The sequence below is a fragment of the Peromyscus eremicus genome, chromosome 7 (genome assembly GCF_949786415.1).
Source record: "Peromyscus eremicus chromosome 7, PerEre_H2_v1, whole genome shotgun sequence".
Classification (NCBI taxonomy): Eukaryota; Metazoa; Chordata; class Mammalia; order Rodentia; family Cricetidae; genus Peromyscus; species Peromyscus eremicus.
The window spans coordinates 114,311,276-114,329,128 of record NC_081422.1 but is presented as its reverse complement, the minus strand read 5'-3'; the positions used below and the strand labels follow the sequence as shown (position 1 = coordinate 114,329,128).

Here is a 17,853-nt window from a genome sequence, read left to right as displayed (position 1 = left end):
TGTCCACGTGGGCTGGGGAGGTGGCTGTGTCAGCAAAGTACTTGTTCAGGTGTGAAAATCTGAGTTCAGATTCCCCACGCCCAAGTAAGAAAAGCAAAAAGCCAACGTGCAGGTGTACCCCTGTAACGTGCAGGTGCACCCCTGTAATCCCAGCCCTGGGAAACTGCCTTGTTTCAACTATGGAGAGAGAACCAATGGTCAGACGGCTGTGTGTAGTAAAACTCGAAGGCAAGCAGGGACACAGACTCCTGGACACTTCTAACGAAAATAAGCAAATAAATAAATAAAAATCACACATGCAGACGATTTTCATAAGTGACTTTTACTGCTCGGTCGTGGTCGTTTCTTTTGACAGTGATTCTTGGCCGAGTGTGTGAGACATGAAGGCATAACCCCGAGAGGCCATCAGAGATAGTATCCTTTCTGTCCTCATTTTCTTAAACCATCAAAATATTTCATTTATAAAAATTAATCTAAATATAAATATTGACACTAAAGATCAAAATCACTGGATGACAAAATAATTTTCTGGAACTATAGCATGTTTATGGTTTAAATAGTAAATTAAATCTTTGTACTTATTTGGCACAAGGAAACCTTTAAAAAAGTTCAGATGCCATAGAACAGGCTTTTTCTTCATTATTAGTATTATTTTTTGCAAGGCTTACAGAGTACACACTTTTTTTTTTCAAAAGAAAACTGAGTATTTGAACACTGTTAGCACAAAGGCAGTCTCATGCCTCCTAAGGAAAACATCCTGTTTGGAAGTCAGATCTTTTTGTTGTGTTTTCAATTTTGTTTTAGTGTGAGCCACACCCACAGGATAAAATGCCAAAGGTTTACTATTTCCATGGAGTCCTTTCTCTGGGGAGATACATACAACAGCAGGAACATTATGGAATACGAGGACCCCCATCAGCAGTAATGGCACAGCGCAGGGACAGCAGTTAAATCAAGCCTGGGGATGCACACGAGAACATGGGGGTGAAAACAGAGCTGGGCTTTTGGGGGACGGGGGCATTCCAGTTAGAACCAGCTCACGTAAGGCTTCAGCAAGTTCAGTGGTCTGACCCTGGGTTTGGATTCTGGAAAACCCAAATGCCTACCAGAAAGGGACACTAGACAAAATGGAGAACATTGTCTCCTCCAGAGCCAGCACCTAAAGGTCACCCATTGCCCTGCTCACCGCCTCACAATCCCTCCTTTGGCCCCCAACCCCACCGTACTCCATGATTCAGAATATCCTGGAAGCCAACATTAAAAACAGGCTACAAGTACCCAGTGAGTGCAGCAGAGTGTTAAGTTCCATTTGTGTGCATAGATACACTTTAGATACTCATGCATTTAGGCCAGCCTTTCCCCGGAACAGACCATGAATGTGCAGGCAGGATCAACTCTTGCTTCCCTCACAGTTGACACTACTTTTCTCTAAGGTGATTTCCTAACCACCTTCACCATTGCTGTTGAACATGAATCTCGTTGAATCCGGTGGGAAATGTATTTTGGAGAATAGAACACTTTCCTTGTCTAGTTCTATGTTGCAATAGTTCATTTACCCAAATCTCATTTCAGTGTCAGTCATGGCCAAGCCACATCACACTGACGCTGAACAGTGTCCTGAAAGTTAGACTAATAATGACATTCCTTAGGCCCCTCTCCCCCTGAGCAAATCCATGCAAGAACCCCAAATTCAAAATGAGACATGGTTTCAAAGAGACCTGGCTATGGCTCGGGTGGATCAGAGCTTTTCATTTTGTGGCTGCTGATTGCCAAGCCATGAGAAGGACAGTGATGGAGGCGGGGGTGGGGGCTGGGAGCCTCGCTGAAGGTGGCTGAGCATTTCCCAATGTTTCTAGTGCCCCCTGCTCTTAGCAGCTGTTAGATGATAAACAAGAGTAAGCAAGGATGATAACCCCCTCCTTCCTCCTCCCCGAAGCTCCTCCTCTCCAACAGTTTTCCATTGGATGAACTGTTGATGGAGATAAAAGAGATTAAAACACACGGAGATGGTGAAGACAAGACACAGGGGCAAATTAGACAGGCACAATGCATCCTCTGAACACAGAGCTCTGCTATTGGAAGTCAGCGCCTGGATATTCGGTCTCAGATTCCCCTGGGAGCCTAAGGCAGAGAGTGGGCGAGACCTCAGCGTGCAGACTGAGATGGCCTTCTGGGTGAGGTATCAAGACAGCCCTGTGCCGCAGTGCACTGGGGCCTCCCCAGGCCCTCGCCTCACTGGAAATCCACACAGTACTCGATGGCTGTTGGGTCAAGGCACTGTCGTGTACGGCCGGAGGCAGTGGGTCACTGGCTGTGGAGTTCCGAGGTTAGTACATCACAGCCGACTCCAGAACGGGCTCCTGAATGAAGCAAGATGGATACACTGTCACCAGCTACCTGGCCAACTGATCATGTCTGGGACGTGGTTATAGGGGTGACGGGACACTTTCCTTCTCCTGGGATTTACTGAGGTTTTCTGTTTGCAAACTGATTCTTAGGAAGCAGATTTTCTGTTATGTACTTAGGTATTTTCTGTGATGGGTAGTTAGATATTTAAGCATCTTAACCAATGCTCAATGTTCACATCACTCAGTTCTCTAATTGGCATTTATTTCTGGAAAGGCAGTAAGGGAGCTCTTAACTCACCAACCATAACCCAGCAAACTTCCACCACCAAGGCAGGCTCCAAACTCGCCTACGCCTACTTCAGGCAAATGGACATGCCCTCCTCCTCTCTCTCTCTCTCTCTCTCTCTCTCTCTCTCTCTCTCTCTCTCTCTCTCTCTCTCTCTCTCCTTCCTTCTTTCCTTCTTTTCTTTCCTTTTTTTTTTTTTTTTTTTTTTTTGGTTTTTCAAGACAGAGTTTCTCTGTGTAGCCCTGGCTGTCTGGAACTCACTCTGTAGACCAGGCTGGCTTCAAACTTACAGAGATCCACTTGCCTCTGCCTCCCAAGTGCTGGGATTAAAGGAATACATCACCACCTGGCTTAATTTTTTTAGGCTTTTTGAAGTTATGGCCAGTAGCAAGATGACTGAACTTTGAAAGGTCAGGGGTCACAGGTGACCAGTAAAGGAAAGGCAATGAGGACTGAGGTTCCGTGTGGCCATCAAGACAGTAATGTGTGGTTCAAAGGGTAGACCTCATATCATACCATCACCTGGTGCTTCTGCACTCAGAGTGGACCAGGAGGGGGATGATGAGGATGGGAGAGGCAGAGGGTGCCTAGACAGCAGCAGGTAGGTGTGTCCTTCTATCCCTCCGGCCATTCCACACAGGATCTGCCATCAGCAAGGCACATACTCTGGACATGCCTGGGTCAGATATCTCTTCCGATGTACTGTACTGTTTTCTGAACTTCTGATGACATATTGCTGCTAACTGTTTTGAGATAGTGTCTGGCAGATCTGGCGTTCACTGTGTAGCCCAGGTTGGTGTTGAGTTTACAACAATCCTCTTATTTCATCCTCCCTCATGTTGAGATTGCGTATGTAAGCCACCATAACCCAGCTGCAAATTGTGTTTTTATATTCATTGAATTGATTATTTAACTTAAAGATCACACATGCACACACACAAATTCAAATGCTGACAGAAGACTGGGCTGTAGGCAAACCTGTAAGGTGTTTTCTTAATTAGCATTGATGGAGGAGGGCCCACCTCATTTTCAGTGGTGCCATCCCTGGGCTGTCCTGGGTTCTACAAGAAAGCAGGCTGAGCAAGCCAATAAGCAGCACCCCTCCATGGCCTCTGCATCAGCTCCCGCCTCCAGGTTCCTGCCCTGTTTGAGTTCCTGCCTTTGATTCCATCAACAGACTGTGACTCAGGATATGTAAGCCACATAAAACCCTTTTCTCCCTGAGTTGCTTTGGTCACGGTGTTTCATCACAGCAATAGTAAACCTAACTACGACACTCTATGAGCCATGTTATCGGCCACAGTGTCTTGCTGTGTAACTAAGGCTCACCTGGACTTCATCATGAAGCCCTGTCTGGCCCCAAATTCACAGCAATGCTCCTGCCTTAGCCTCCCTAACGATGAGATTACAGACATAAGCCACCCCACCTAGCTGCAAATGTTTTCACGCAAACACTCCATTAGCCCTTCCTGTGTGACCCCCTAGAGTCTGTGACGTTTCCCTCTGTCCTGTCCTTTGTCATTTGGGGGCAGCTGCTGACTCTACTTAGGAAGAGCCATTCACGATTAACAGAAAATTTCAAACGCACACGGACCATTCCGGTAAAAGCCCTTACACACCTCCAGGCCTGGCACACTTGCACTTCCATCATGTCGTAGCTGGTTCTTAGAATGAGCTAGGTAGAGGTGTGTCTGAGACAACGGACTCAGGTTAAAGAGCCAGCAGTGCCAGACCTGGCGGCACAGCTATGGAGGGAGGGACCGGTGTGCCGGGCACGGGGAAGCAGGGAACGTCACGTGGCACGGCGGTACGAGATAGTATTTACCATCAAGTCCTTGGTACCACCTTCGCTTTCCGAGGGCCTGCTTGTGGAGAAGCCTTGTAGAAGGAAGTTACGGTTAAATGTTCTCACAGCGGCCACAGCGGACGCTTCCATTTTTTCAGCTAAAAAGGAAACAATAAGAATTAGGTGGCGGGAGATGGCTCAGTCGAGGGGATGGCTTCATTTCCCCAAGAATAACTCACTCATTAAAGCACCCTGACTTGCCCTGCACGCTTTCCTATCCTTTGTCTTCCCTCTACCCTTAGCGCTTTCTGGAATCTCCTCATAAACTACCCCCCACACATCCATGTTCCAAGGTTCGCTCCTGGGGACCCAAGTCAGGACAGGTAAGAACGGCCGGAGAGACAGCTTGGTCGGGAGGAAGGTTTGCCGTGCCTGAGTCTGGATCCCAGCACCCACACAAAATACTTGTAATTCAGGCGCTGTGCGGGGGGCGGGGGAGGGGGGACACGACAGAGGCCCGGGGCACTGCTGGGGGTTACTGGTTACCAGCCTAGCTCTGCACACACTCATACACAAGTACATTCATACACTCATTTACATGCAAGCTCACACATACACAAAACACACCTCAAGTTCACATATGCTCACACACAAAATACACATGCACCCTCACACTCACACACAATCACTCATGCATACACACTCACAGACACATACACAGATACACACACAAACTTGAGCATACATTCAGACCTCCACTCATAAACACAGTCACATTCACAAACTTAGATTCATACACGCTCATAAACACACTCTCAAACACATATGTATACACACTCAAAACACTCAGAAATGCTTTCACATTGACATACTCACTTTCACAGCCTCATACTCAAACTGGCAGAAACTCTCACATTCACACACTCACACGGTACTCTTGCATACATGGACACACACCAACACATTCATATTTTCACATTCATGCTTATGCACACACTGTTACACACCAAGTCCATCTCCACACTCAGACACACATACCACACATGCACACACCTGACACATACCCAGATACCTCCATACTTATGTGGCCAACACTCTTAAACATATAATCTCACCTAAACACAATTACTCACTCACACACAGTTTCACAGACACACACTCACAAAAAATAAGCATATACTCTCACACACTAATGCACTAATTCACCCCACACATGTTCAAACACATTCACAATGCACTCACTCATACACCCACACACTCAAACACTCTCAGACTCACATGCACACCCATATCCCCAACAGACCACACGCACACCTCATATCCTCACACCCCCATACATACACACACTCATATAAAATCACACATACATTCACAAGTTCACACATGACTATCCCACACCCATACATACCTTCACACATACACACACACACATACACAATCACATACAATCACACACATTCTCATACTCTCTCCATACTCACATTGCCACATGTTCATACTCTCATACAAAGACATACATATACTCACACATTTCATATACTCTCCCATAGACACATCAATATACTCACTCATCTATAACCTCATACTCATATGCATACCCACACTCAGCTGCACACTGAGCCCCCACACCCTCACATATACATCCACATTCAGCCATACACCTTCACATTGATGCACGCACACACAGACTCACACATCTCACCCTCATACACATACTCTCACAAATACACACTCACATCTACATGCTCTCATCCTCATCCTCTCAGACCCCCACACTTTCACACACACACTTGCTCACACAGGCACACTGACATACACCATCACTCTCACACCCACTTATGCTCACTCGTACTCATCTATTCTCATGCACACCCTATCATACACCCACAAGGGAGACAGAGTGGAACAATCCTTGGGGAGAGGGTACATTGGATCTGGTGGATCTGGTCCTCACACTTGCTCACACACAGGGCTCTGAGCTCTTTCCATGACTCGAGCTTGGTGTTTTAAGTGCAGCATACCTTTCACAGGAGGAGCAGGTAGTTTCCTCCTCTGCTGCCTCGATGTGTCTATCGTTTGTACCTGCAAACAAACACAGCCTTCAGTAAAGCTCTGTAGACACTGTACTTGGAATTTCCAGGTCCTGGAATCTTCGAATGCAGGAGGGAAGGACAGACACACCTGGCTCCTCTGCTTCTGATCCCGTCGTCTTGTGAGACGCACACAGGGTGCTATGTTCAAGCCAGCGATGGTCAGGGCTGAGATCCGGCTCTCGATGTCAGAAATCTTCATGCAACAGGAAGGCAGGGTCAGTAAATACAGAAAGGAAGGAAGAATCTTGGTTAAGGTGTTACAAACTTCCAAAGAACAAGCCTGCTTTGATGTATGCTCATTCATACATTCAATTCTGTTTTTCTTTTTGAGACCAAGTCTCATGAATCCAGGCTTGCCTAAAACTTGCTGTGTAGTTGAGGATGACTTGAACTCCTGATCCTCCTGCCTCCATGTCCTAAGTGCTAGGAATACAAACATGTGCCACAACACCTGGCCCTTTCATTCATTCAGTGTCTACCAATCACTGGTCTATCTAGTGCTGTAAGGAAAAGACAAAACACAAAAAATGCATAAATTTAAGTTTCTAGTTTTACAGTTCTAGAGTATGTCAACAGCCCTGTTAGAGTATGCACAGGGATAAATTGAAGGCCTGGAGCACTATGGGAATGTTGGCCCAGAGCCACCTAGGTCTGAGTGACCAGGATGTCTTCTGTGGGATGAGGGTTGAGTTTGTTCTGCAGAGGTCCTGGAACCTTGGTCCTCAGGGAGGTGCTGCTGAGGTAATTAAAAACTTCAAAAAGTGTAATAGTGGCACGAACGGCCTGCCCCACAGGGTGGAACTCAACGCCTTGTTCTGTAAACCCGCCCAAACACCCGTGGCTGGGGAGGTCACAGGCCCCAGGGGAGAACCTGCTTGCTAACTGGACGCAGCTGTAAACTGCCTTCTAAACACCCATCTCTACATCCACAGTTACTCCAGCTTCCACCTCTCATCAAAGAAGCTTCTGTTTGCCGTGGTCAGTGGCTAATGGAGACTCATGACCGGCCAAAGTGCAGAGCAGGTGACTCTGGAGTGCTCCGCCCTAAATGGGATGTCTGTGTCACACTGCCCACACCCTCACTCAGGGACACTGCAGAAGAGGGTGGGAAGAGTCTCTGGCCTGGCTGTTTATGAGACAGCATCTCTCACTGGCTTGGAACCAGACGATTTACTTAGGCTGGCTGGCCAGCAAGCCCCAGGCTCTCTACCTCCCAGGTCTCTACCCAGGGTCTCAAGCCTGTCTCTGCCTCCTCAATTTTGAGATTACAAGAATTTACCACCATGCCAGGCCTTTTCCTTCATGTTTTTAAACTGGGATCTGGGGATGGGAACAGGCCCTCGTGTTTGCAAGACACGTACTTCACCAATTGTGCCGTGCCATCTCCTCAGGCCTGGCCAGGATGCAGTGTTAAAGTGTAAGGACAAAGCCGAGCAGTGGCGGCACACGCCTTAATCCCAGCACTCAGGAGGCAGAGGCAGGCAGATCTGTGAGTTCCAGGCCAGCCTGGTCTACAGAGTGAGTTCTAGGACAGCCAGGGCTGCACAGAGAAACCCTGTCTTGAAAAACAAAACAAATAAAAAAGTAAAGACAGTACCAATATTAGGGATATGTACTGAACTCCTGCTGTTTCTCTCTTTTTAAATAATTTACTTACGCATTTATAAAGTGCATATGGGGCGCACGTGCCATGGCACATGTGTAAGTCAGAGGACAACTTCCTGGATTGTTTCTCTAGTTCTTCCTTTCTATCTCTACATGGAGTTTCTGTGGGAGACAACTCAGGTTTCCAGGCCTGTGTGGTTAGTGCCCTTCTCTGCTGAGCCATACTGCCCCACCCCCGCCCCACCCCCGCTGTGTCTTAGCCTCGAGAAACACATGGAACTCCCACCTTTTTCTTTACTAATGTATCTTGAGCCAGCATCTCATGTAGCCCACGCTAGCCCCGAATTTGCTCTGTAGACAAGGATGACTTTGAACTCTCAACCTTAACCCTCAATGCTGGAATTACAGACAAGCATCAGTTGAGGTAGGTTGTGTGTAACTAAGACATGCCTAGTGTGGGTCCTATAGTAGTCTGTGAGTAGTAGACCTATACCAAGTCCTTTATAAAGGAAAGAAAATGGTGTGGCTTCCTGAGAGAATACCCACAGATCCCAGTTGGAGTCAGTGGTTTAGCCTATGACTTGCTCTGATCCATGAGGGACAAGTACACATGTACAGAAGTGGCAAAGAGCATTTCCAGAATGTAGTAGAGACAGTGCTCCATGGAGACGGCTGTATCTAAGCTCTGCTCCTCACCCACAGCCTGAGAAGTGCACACTATCTGTTCATTCCTTTATTTACCCCCTTAAAAAGATTTTTTTGAAGCCGGGTGGCGGTGGCACATGCCTTTAATCCCAGCACTCAGGAGGCAGAGCCAGGAGGATCTCTGTGAGTTCGAGGCCAGCCTGGTCTACAGAGCAAGTTCCAGGACAGGCACCAAAACTACACAGAGAAACCCTGTCTCGAAAAACCAAAAAAAAAAAAAAAATTTTTTTTTGTTCACATATATATTGCTGCCTTGGGGACCAGCCTCCAAGACAGCATTCAGGGTTCGAAGGGAAAATCTGCAGCATTGGCATGTCCTGGGCTTGTCTATCTGAGGGGGGTTAGGAAAAGGACACTCACACATTCTCTTGATCATTTCCTCCTCTACTCATCAGCCTCTTCTGATGGACTTGCTGGACTGCATTTGGCTGGGCTCTCACATCCATACAAAGATGTATTTATCAATTGTTACATAAAGTATTTCCTCATTCAGAGGTCCCTAACCTTAATCTACATGTCTTACTGAAGGGGAGCATCATATGCCTCCATGACTCTTGTCCTTCACAATACACAAGAATACAAGAGCCCCAAGTGTGCCTGAAGTGTCCTGTAACCAAGGTTACGGGATGGCTGCAAGGCCCCCTCAGCAAAACAGTTATTGTTTTCCACAAGGATTCTTAAAGGTCAAAGTACTTCTAAGAAACATCTGTTAATTCTAATCTCTATCTCATACAGAGATTTTGCTAAATTCCTACAGAGTACAGGTAACATGTTTTTTTTCATCTCCCTTATATGATTAAAAACAAAGTCATCCCAATATCCCATATACATTTATTTCTAAGTAACTTATTGCAGGTCATCAGAATATAAGTAGACAGAAAGTGTCTTTTCACAGACAACTCTTGCTGGCAGGGCATATACCAGGCTGCCAAGAAAGAATCAGTCATTTTCCTGTCTATCTTGAAAGTTAATCTTACAAGGAATCACAAACCTAAACTTTTGTACATAAAAGACAATCAGACCTATAGGTCTTTAGGGTGTATACCCATCTGTCACTAGTTCTTATATCAGGAGAACTGAGGGCAGGAATGGGGACAAGAACACTGAGGCCCGTGTCTGTCTCAATTAAGGATTAAGAGAATTAGGGCCAGCCTGGCTGCTGGAGAATTCAATGGTTCCCCTTTAACCATTAAGCTGAGCTGTTATCTAAAGCAGCTTCTAAGGTGGAACTCAAAGGTCTTGACTGAAAAAAACATATCTTTGTATATACTTTTTATTCATCAAGGCTCTGTATAAGCTAACATTATTATCAATTAGAAGGTACAGCTAGGGAGGAAGTGATCTTCATAATAATTTGTAGGTAAAATTGCCCAGAAGAATGGGATGTTTCCAATGAGGTAAACACATTACCTTACAGGCAGTGGGGAATTTCCCCACACCCGACACAACCATGCCAGATATCAGAGAAAGGGAAACAGCAAGCACTCAAGGTCACAGCAGGAGCCAGAGACATTCTGGGGTCTGCGATCTTAGGGGGTCTTGCCTGACCAAGGCAATCAGGGGATTGCCTCCTGATGGCTTGACACCCTGAACCTCAACCACCACCTGCTGCTCCTCTCATACAGCCTCTGGTACACATACATACCCGTGTACTTTGTGTGGGTTTGTGCACTTGTGTGCAGGTGCCCATGGAGGCCAGAAGAGGGAACCAAATGCCCTGGAGCTGAAATTCTGACCAGTTGTGAGCATCTGACATGGGACCTGGGAGCAGAACCCAGGTCCTCTGCAAGGGGGGGCTCATGCTCTTTGCTGCTGAACCATCTCTCTAGCTCCTACCCCATTTTTGTTAAGTGTCAGGAGTTACTCCTTTAGGCCAGACAATGGTCCCTGGCTCTCGTGTAGCTTTGAGTCCCTGATGGGGAAACAGCAGGGAGTAACCCACAGTATTAGAGCATTGCCTTGTGATGAAATGGGAGGAGACCAGCATGAGTGTGCATGTGTGCACACGTGTGTGTGCAAGTTTGTGTATATATACGTGTGAATGCACATACATGTATGCACACATATAGTAAATGTCAGGGGTTGATATCATGCACCTTCCTCAATCACTCTCTACCTTACATTTTCAGAGAGTATCTCTCACTGAACCTAGGGCTCATGGATCTGAATAGATTGGCTGGTCAATGGACCTCAGGGAGGCTCACACCTCTGCCTCCTCAGCACTGGGATTACAGGTACCTGTCAGCTTGCCTGGCTTTCTATGTGGGAGCTGGGATCTGAACATGGGCCCTCAGGTTTTAGTGGCAAGCACTTTCTGGTTGAACCATCTCCTCCACCATCAGCGTAGGTCTTAAAGGAAATCCAAGACAGATAATATAAACTGAAGCTCTGTTATGGGAGGGAGGAAACCTTTTCTATTTTAGGAGAGGTTTGAGGGCTGTAGAGATGAGCACTGGTTAAGAGCACCTGTTGCTCTTGCAGAGGACCTGGGCTTCGGCTCCCAGCACCCACATGCAGGTTCACAGCCATCCATTATTCCAGTTCCAAGGGATCCAATGACTTCCGACCAATCACACACATGGTGCACATACACACATGCAGGAAAAATACTCACATGTATTAAAAAAAAAACTTAAAGAAAGAAAAGGTTTGTTAGAGTCTTTTGCTATAGGTGGCCACCTGGATGCTAGCCTGCTAGAGCTGATGGGGCCTGGCAGGCACCATGACTTTGAAATGTGTCTATGAAGTGGGAACTTCCTGCTTCAACCCAACAGAGAGGAGGGGGCTCACCTGGAGCTCAGCATGGTGCACCTGTGCTGCAGCTGCAGCCACCTGGTCCTCCAGGTCTGCCAGCTCCGTCTCGCCTGTGGTGCTGTGGATGCTGCGGGCAGCATCTTCCAGCTCGCTCAGCTGTCCCTCCAGCCCGTACACGGTGCCCGCTGCCAGGTACACCTGTGGAGACAGTGCAGCTCTGAGCCCAGTGGGCAGGGACTGGCTAGGCTCTTTGAGGGGCGCCAGTCATCAAGGGGCCAGAGAAAACTGGGCTCAACACTGGTGGAGATGGGAGCCCCCGCTTATGAACACTTCACACTTAGGTGAGGGCAGAAGCCTTTGACATCTCTCCTCTCCTCCAAGCACAAGGAAAGTCATTTAGGAAAGTGGACAGCGAGCCAACGCCAGCAATGTGAACTGTGAATCTGTCCAGGGGCTTATCATAGGGACTATCCAGTCGAAATAAACTCATGATGGAATTATTTTGGAATTATTTACATGAAATGGCCTGTTTAAGCATAGCCACAGACAGAGATTAAACTGGGTGAAATTGGAAGTGATGGTGGCACCGGTGCCATGCCCAGGATCACTCATTTTACCAGGAACAAGAGGAATGCACATCTTCACCCCAGGGCTGGATCTACTCCAAACTGACCCCATTATCTGTTAATGTGTTTTAAAAAATTATTTTTATCACAGCCAAGACAAAGCAATAGGAACAGATCCGAGCCCTCAGCCTGGTTAAGTGGTCATGTTTTTACTTTGTGTTTTCTCAGTCTGCTCTCCTGGCACTGGGGGAGGGGACACAGAGGTCTGCACTGAGCACAGTTCAAGTGATGGGCTTGAGGGCTGCAGGAGGGTCATGGTGACAGTAACATATTTACTGAGCCAAGAACTAAGGCAAGAGATTCGTAGGACTTATTTTTTAAAATTCCACTTATTTGTGTGTTTGTGTGTGTTCACATGCATGTGCCAGTGTGTGTGTGTGTGTGTGTGTGTGTGTGTGTGTGTGTGTGTGTGTGTGTGTAGGTTAGAGGAGTATGTGTGTAGCTTGCAGGAGTCAGTTCTCTCCTTCCACCATGTGAGTGCTGGGGATTGAACTCATATTGTCAGGCTTGGCTGCAAGCCTCTTCACCCACCAAGTCCTCTTGTGCACCATGATGTAACTCTTTGAATGTTCAGGTGACTCTAAAGATAGATCCAGTTGTAAGCACTGTGCTAAAGATGAGGATGCTCTGTGTCTTCTCTGGCCTCACAGCTGGGATGAGGTGGAGCCTGGACGAGAGCTGGGAAGGGCTGGTGCAGGTCCTATGCCTTTACCATCTCTACCCTGTAGTGCTGCCAGCCTCAACCTCTGTTGGAATATTATCAAGTTCCACGCTTCAGCCCTCGGATTCAGATGTCCTCCTGTCACACCTGGGTTGTGCAGTGGCTCTGTTCCAGGCTCGCCACAACAGAAGTCAGCATGCCACTCCATAAAATGTTATTCTACCTCGCTAAAAAGCAGCCCTCTTGAAAGTCACCCAGGACTGCTTGCTTAGCGAGGTCCATGTTGAGAGCGAACAGCGGTTACTTTGGGTTATCTGCGTCCTCTTCAAACTGGTCACTGATGCCTGTGACATGCCTCTCCCGGATGGGCTGCTATTCAGGGAGTCTTTGCCAGAATGGCTGGAGAGATGTTCATTATGGATGGGCTCTGTGGTCAAATTCCCAGGAGAAAGAGCACCTCAAAGATTTCTTTACTGCAAGATTCTAGAAACAGTGTGTGTGTGTTTGTGTGTGTGTCTGTGTCTGTGTTTGTGTGTACATGTGTGTCTCTGTGTGTATACATGTGGAAATCAGAGAACAATTTTTCTGTCATTCCTCAGGTTCTTTCCATCTCGTTTTTTTGAGACAGCGACACTCATTGGCTAGACTGGCATGTTTGTTTCTGCCTCCCCAGTACTGGGGATTGAACTCAGGTCTTGACATTTGTAAGGCAAGCACTTACAATGGACCAGCCCAACTACATGTAAGATTAGAAGCCATCTTGTCACCAGGCCAAAGTAAGTTCATTCCTGTTTTCTGGGTCTTGACCCATTTCCTGGAATTTGACTTGCTCTACACCCTATGGAATTTAACTCACTTCTGACCTCCACCCTGATAAGATGTTCTGCCAAGTCCCTACCTAACCAAAATTCCTCTGAAAATCCCCCAACCCTTGGAAGTCCCCTAGCCTTGCAGTTTTGGGGCTATGAAACCTCACTTCCCCTATGTTTGGGCTTGGCCTCTTAAATCCTGAATTTAGGGAGAGGCAGTCACCAGGTTGGCTATATTGTACACATATAATAAAGCTTGATATAAATTTGTCTAATTTGGGTGGTGGTCTTTACTCTCATTCCGTGGGATTAACACACCCCACTGAGCTATCACCTAGCTCCACCATCACCCCACCATCACCCCACCATCACCCCACCATCACCCCAGCCCCACCATCACCCTAGCCCCACCATTGCCCTGGCCCCACCATCGCCCCGGCTCCACCATCACCCCGGCCCCACCATCACCCCACCATCACCCCGGCCACACCAACACCCCACCATCACCCCACCATTGCCCCGGCTCCACCATCACCCCAGATCCACCAACACCCCACCATCACTCGAGCTCCACTATCAACCCAGCCTCACCATCACTCCACCATCACCCCACCATCACCCCGGCCCCACCATCACCCCACCATCACCCCACCATCACCCCGGCCCCACCATTGCCCCACCATCGCCCTGGCCCCACCATCGCCCCACCATCACCCCGGCCTCACCATCACCCCACCATCACCCTGGCTCCACCATCGCCCTGGCCCCACCATCACCCCACCATTGCCCCACCATCGCCCCGGCCCCACCATCACCCCACCATTGCCCCGGCCCCACCATCGCCCCGGCTCCACTTCCAGGAGTCTCCTATGTATGGATCTCAATTTTCACAGAATGAACAAACCACCCCAATTTATTGGTCCCCATAGCATCTTGTTGGACTTGGCTTCCATGAAATATACCTTAGAGGACCAGTAGATGGTAGTATTTTTTCCCTTGCTCATGAAGGGCAGATAGTTACCAAGTAACTGCAGTGGCTGCCATGAGTTTTGGGGCCACCTCCTCTTTAGAGCTTTGGGGCAGCAAGAGAATCTTGGAAAGGGCCAATGTCCTCTGCTCCGTCCTGTTTTCAGTGGCAGAGCTGGGCATTCCTACTGTGTCTGCTGCCACTGGTTGTAGTACACGGACAACAAGAACTGAAACTAAAAGGAAATTGGGATAGGTACGTGTGTGTGTGTGTGCGCATGCGTGTGTGTGTGTGTGTGTGTGTGTGTGTGTGTGTGTGCATGTGTGTGGCAGGGGGTGGAATCAAGGTTAGTAAAAGTTGCCATTGTCTTAGAGCAAAGTAGATGAGCCAGGTCCTCAGTTGGGGGTGGGAGGGGACAGAGCTGACTCCTCTGTTCCATTCACTCCCCTGAGGAAAATCTTGAGGTGGCTCACCCTATTGCTCACACTACAGGTCTGAGGATGGCTGTGTGGCTCACCCTATTGTTCACACTACAGGTCTGAGAATGCTGTGTGGCTCACCCTATTGTTCACACTACAGGTCTGAGGATGCTGTGCTAGCTGCTCTCTGTGGATCATTTCAGATCCATTTCTATCCTTCACTTCTGTGGTCTTCCTATTTGGGTGACTTCACGTGATGGCTAGGTTTTGTTTGTTTTGTTTTGTAAGATTTATTTATTTTTATTTTATGTGTATACATGTTTTACCTGCATATACATTAAGTGCTCCATGTGTGCACAGAGCAGAGGACAGAAGAGGGAGTTGGATTCCTTGGAACTGGGGTTATGAGTTGTGAGCTGCCATGTGGGTTCTGGGAATAGAACCTAGGTCCTCTGGAAGAGCAGCCAGTGCTCTACCTGCTGAGTCCTCTATCCCAGGCCCTGGTGGGTACTTTTAATTGTCAGCTTGATACAGTCTAGAATCACTTGGGAAGGAAATCTCAGTGAGGGATTATCTTGATCAGTGGGAAGACCTGCCCACTGTGGGTGGCACCACTCCCTAGGCAGGGATTCTGGATTGGACAAGAGTTGAGAAAGTGAGCTGAGCACCGGCATGGATGCATTCATTCACTGCTCTCTGCTCTTGACTGTGGATGTCAGGTGATGGGCTATTTCAAATTCCTGCACCGTGACTTCCCCACAATGATGGGCTGTGACCTGGAATCGTGAGCAGAATAAACTCTTTCCCTTAAGTTGCTCTTGCTGGGGTGCTATCACACCAACAGGAAATGAGGTGAAGACACTGGTCTATACGATACCCATGGCCATGTCTCCCTGGTCAATAGGAGACACCAACAAGAAGTTAAAGGCAAGGGAGCATTAAAGTCGTGTTGGGAGCCCACTCTCTGGTTCTAGCTTCCACTGGTGGAGACACTCTTCCAGGCTCCAGCTCTCCTCAGCTCTGGTTGTACCACCTAGGGGTGGTACGGCTTCCTCCATTCCTATTCTTTCAGCTCTCTGGTACCTCTCAACTTTGCCCATATCTCAGTTAACAGTCTCTTTTCAAATCTCTCCCCTCCCAGCTAGACCCCTGTAGACACAGCTGGACTCTTCTTAGAAGGAGTTGTAAATCCCAAGACCCAGGTTTTCTGCCCTAGGAACTGAGCTCCCACTGTATGCAGCTAAGGAGGGTGAGGGGAGCCCTGAGTGGTGTAGACTTTAGGGGAGACAAGAGCAGAGTCCACAGAGCTAATGCAACTGAGGCCATGGGACTCTAAATTTCTCTGGTTCTCCTCTCATCAGATAAGTTAACAAGCCATTGAGTAAAACAGGCGATTAGACACCTAAGAGGGGTGTTTCTGAGTTCTAGCTGTGTAGCCTCCACAGCCTTAGAAGCATTTCCAAGGGCGAATATTCAAAATAGAATGTTCTCTTTTACCTGAGAGTCCTGGGCACACACACAGGCAGAGAGAGGTGAGGGATGAAATGCACTTTTTGCAGTGCAGACCAACAAAAGCCATGATTTAATTAAACCAGCTGCAGCCAGCCCTGCCTTTTCCTGCTGCTCAGCTGAATTCCATCCTAGGGCTGGGGACCACAGGGCAGAGCGCGCCCCTCCCCCGTCTTTGATCTGCTGGATTAGAGAGACGCGGGGAAGAATCTTTCCTACTCTTACTCAACATCTTATAGAATTCAAAGGAGCATGGGTACCCTTCTCTTCTGAGGTGAGAGGTGAAAAGCTGGAAGAAGGGTGGAGTAGGGGGAGGGGGAGGGAGGGGAGAGGAGGTAGGCAGTTCATTCTGGAGAATGGGACAACTGGAGTTGGGCTGAAGAAGGGAGTGGTTGGCTGCAGACCCAGCCTAGAAACTACGTATCTATCCACACTGGGGCTTCTGACATCCTGCATCAGTGGATAAGCGGACACGTTTTGAACTGAAAATACTAGTGAGCCCTCCCCACCCCAACAAAATAACAACATAATCATTTTCTGCCATGAAACTGCACACAGGCCATGTAGTTTCCAATATTGTTTTAGAAGAAAGGTGTGCTGTCCTTGTTCTAAATAAAATGAGAAAAAAAATGACTACTGTCAGTGTGTGTGCATATGTGTGTGTGTGTGTGTACATGCACATGCAAGAGGGCAGCCTGGGGTGTTACTTCTCAGTTACTATCCGTCTTGAATGTTGAGACTGGGTTTCTGACCAGGAACTTACCCAGCTAGGCTTACTAACTAGCAAGCCCCAGGTGTCTGCCTGTCTCCAGGATTATAATATGCCACCGTGTCTGGCTTTTCTATGTGAATCCGGCATATATAACTCAGGTCTTTATGCTTGCACAGTAAACACTTCACTTATGGAGATATTCCCCAGCCCTGAACAGAGGTGCTTCTAGTAGCTACCCTTGTCCAGCAGTGGAAGGACTCTATCTGGCTCTCCACTGGGCCACGCTTTTGTATGTGGTCAGTTTTCCACATACTCCCCTCAACAAAGATTCTTGGTTGCCCACATTTTAGTGGAGGCTCAGAACCATCTCCCAGACTCACCTGTGAAGCTTTTAGATCAAGAGCTATCTAAAGAATCCTGCCCAATCCTTTTGACCGGAACCCTATCCCTGACAGCGGATCACCCACATTTCATTAGGTTTCTGTCTTCCTCTTGTCCCCAAATGATGCCTGCACCACCCTGGCCTGTCTTCAGCAGGAATCTGGTTAGGTTTCTTTGATCATTCCTTAAAGT

General features: G+C 47.9%; 1 protein-coding gene across 1 annotated transcript in view; it reads right to left on the bottom strand.

The window, feature by feature from the left end:
- Nucleotides 1-301: 301 nt before the first annotated feature.
- LOC131914549 (rab effector MyRIP-like) overlaps nucleotides 302-17,853 on the bottom strand; it is a 63,935-nt gene continuing 46,383 nt past the window's right edge. The window contains exons 10-14 of the mRNA XM_059267182.1: nucleotides 11,614-11,775; nucleotides 6,602-6,706; nucleotides 6,442-6,502; nucleotides 4,460-4,578; nucleotides 302-2,360 (exon numbers count right to left, since the gene is read on the bottom strand). Of these exons, the coding sequence (XP_059123165.1) occupies nucleotides 2,328-2,360; nucleotides 4,460-4,578; nucleotides 6,442-6,502; nucleotides 6,602-6,706; nucleotides 11,614-11,775 (480 nt within the window). The 3' untranslated portion in view covers nucleotides 302-2,327. The remainder of the gene's footprint in view (nucleotides 2,361-4,459; nucleotides 4,579-6,441; nucleotides 6,503-6,601; nucleotides 6,707-11,613; nucleotides 11,776-17,853) is intronic.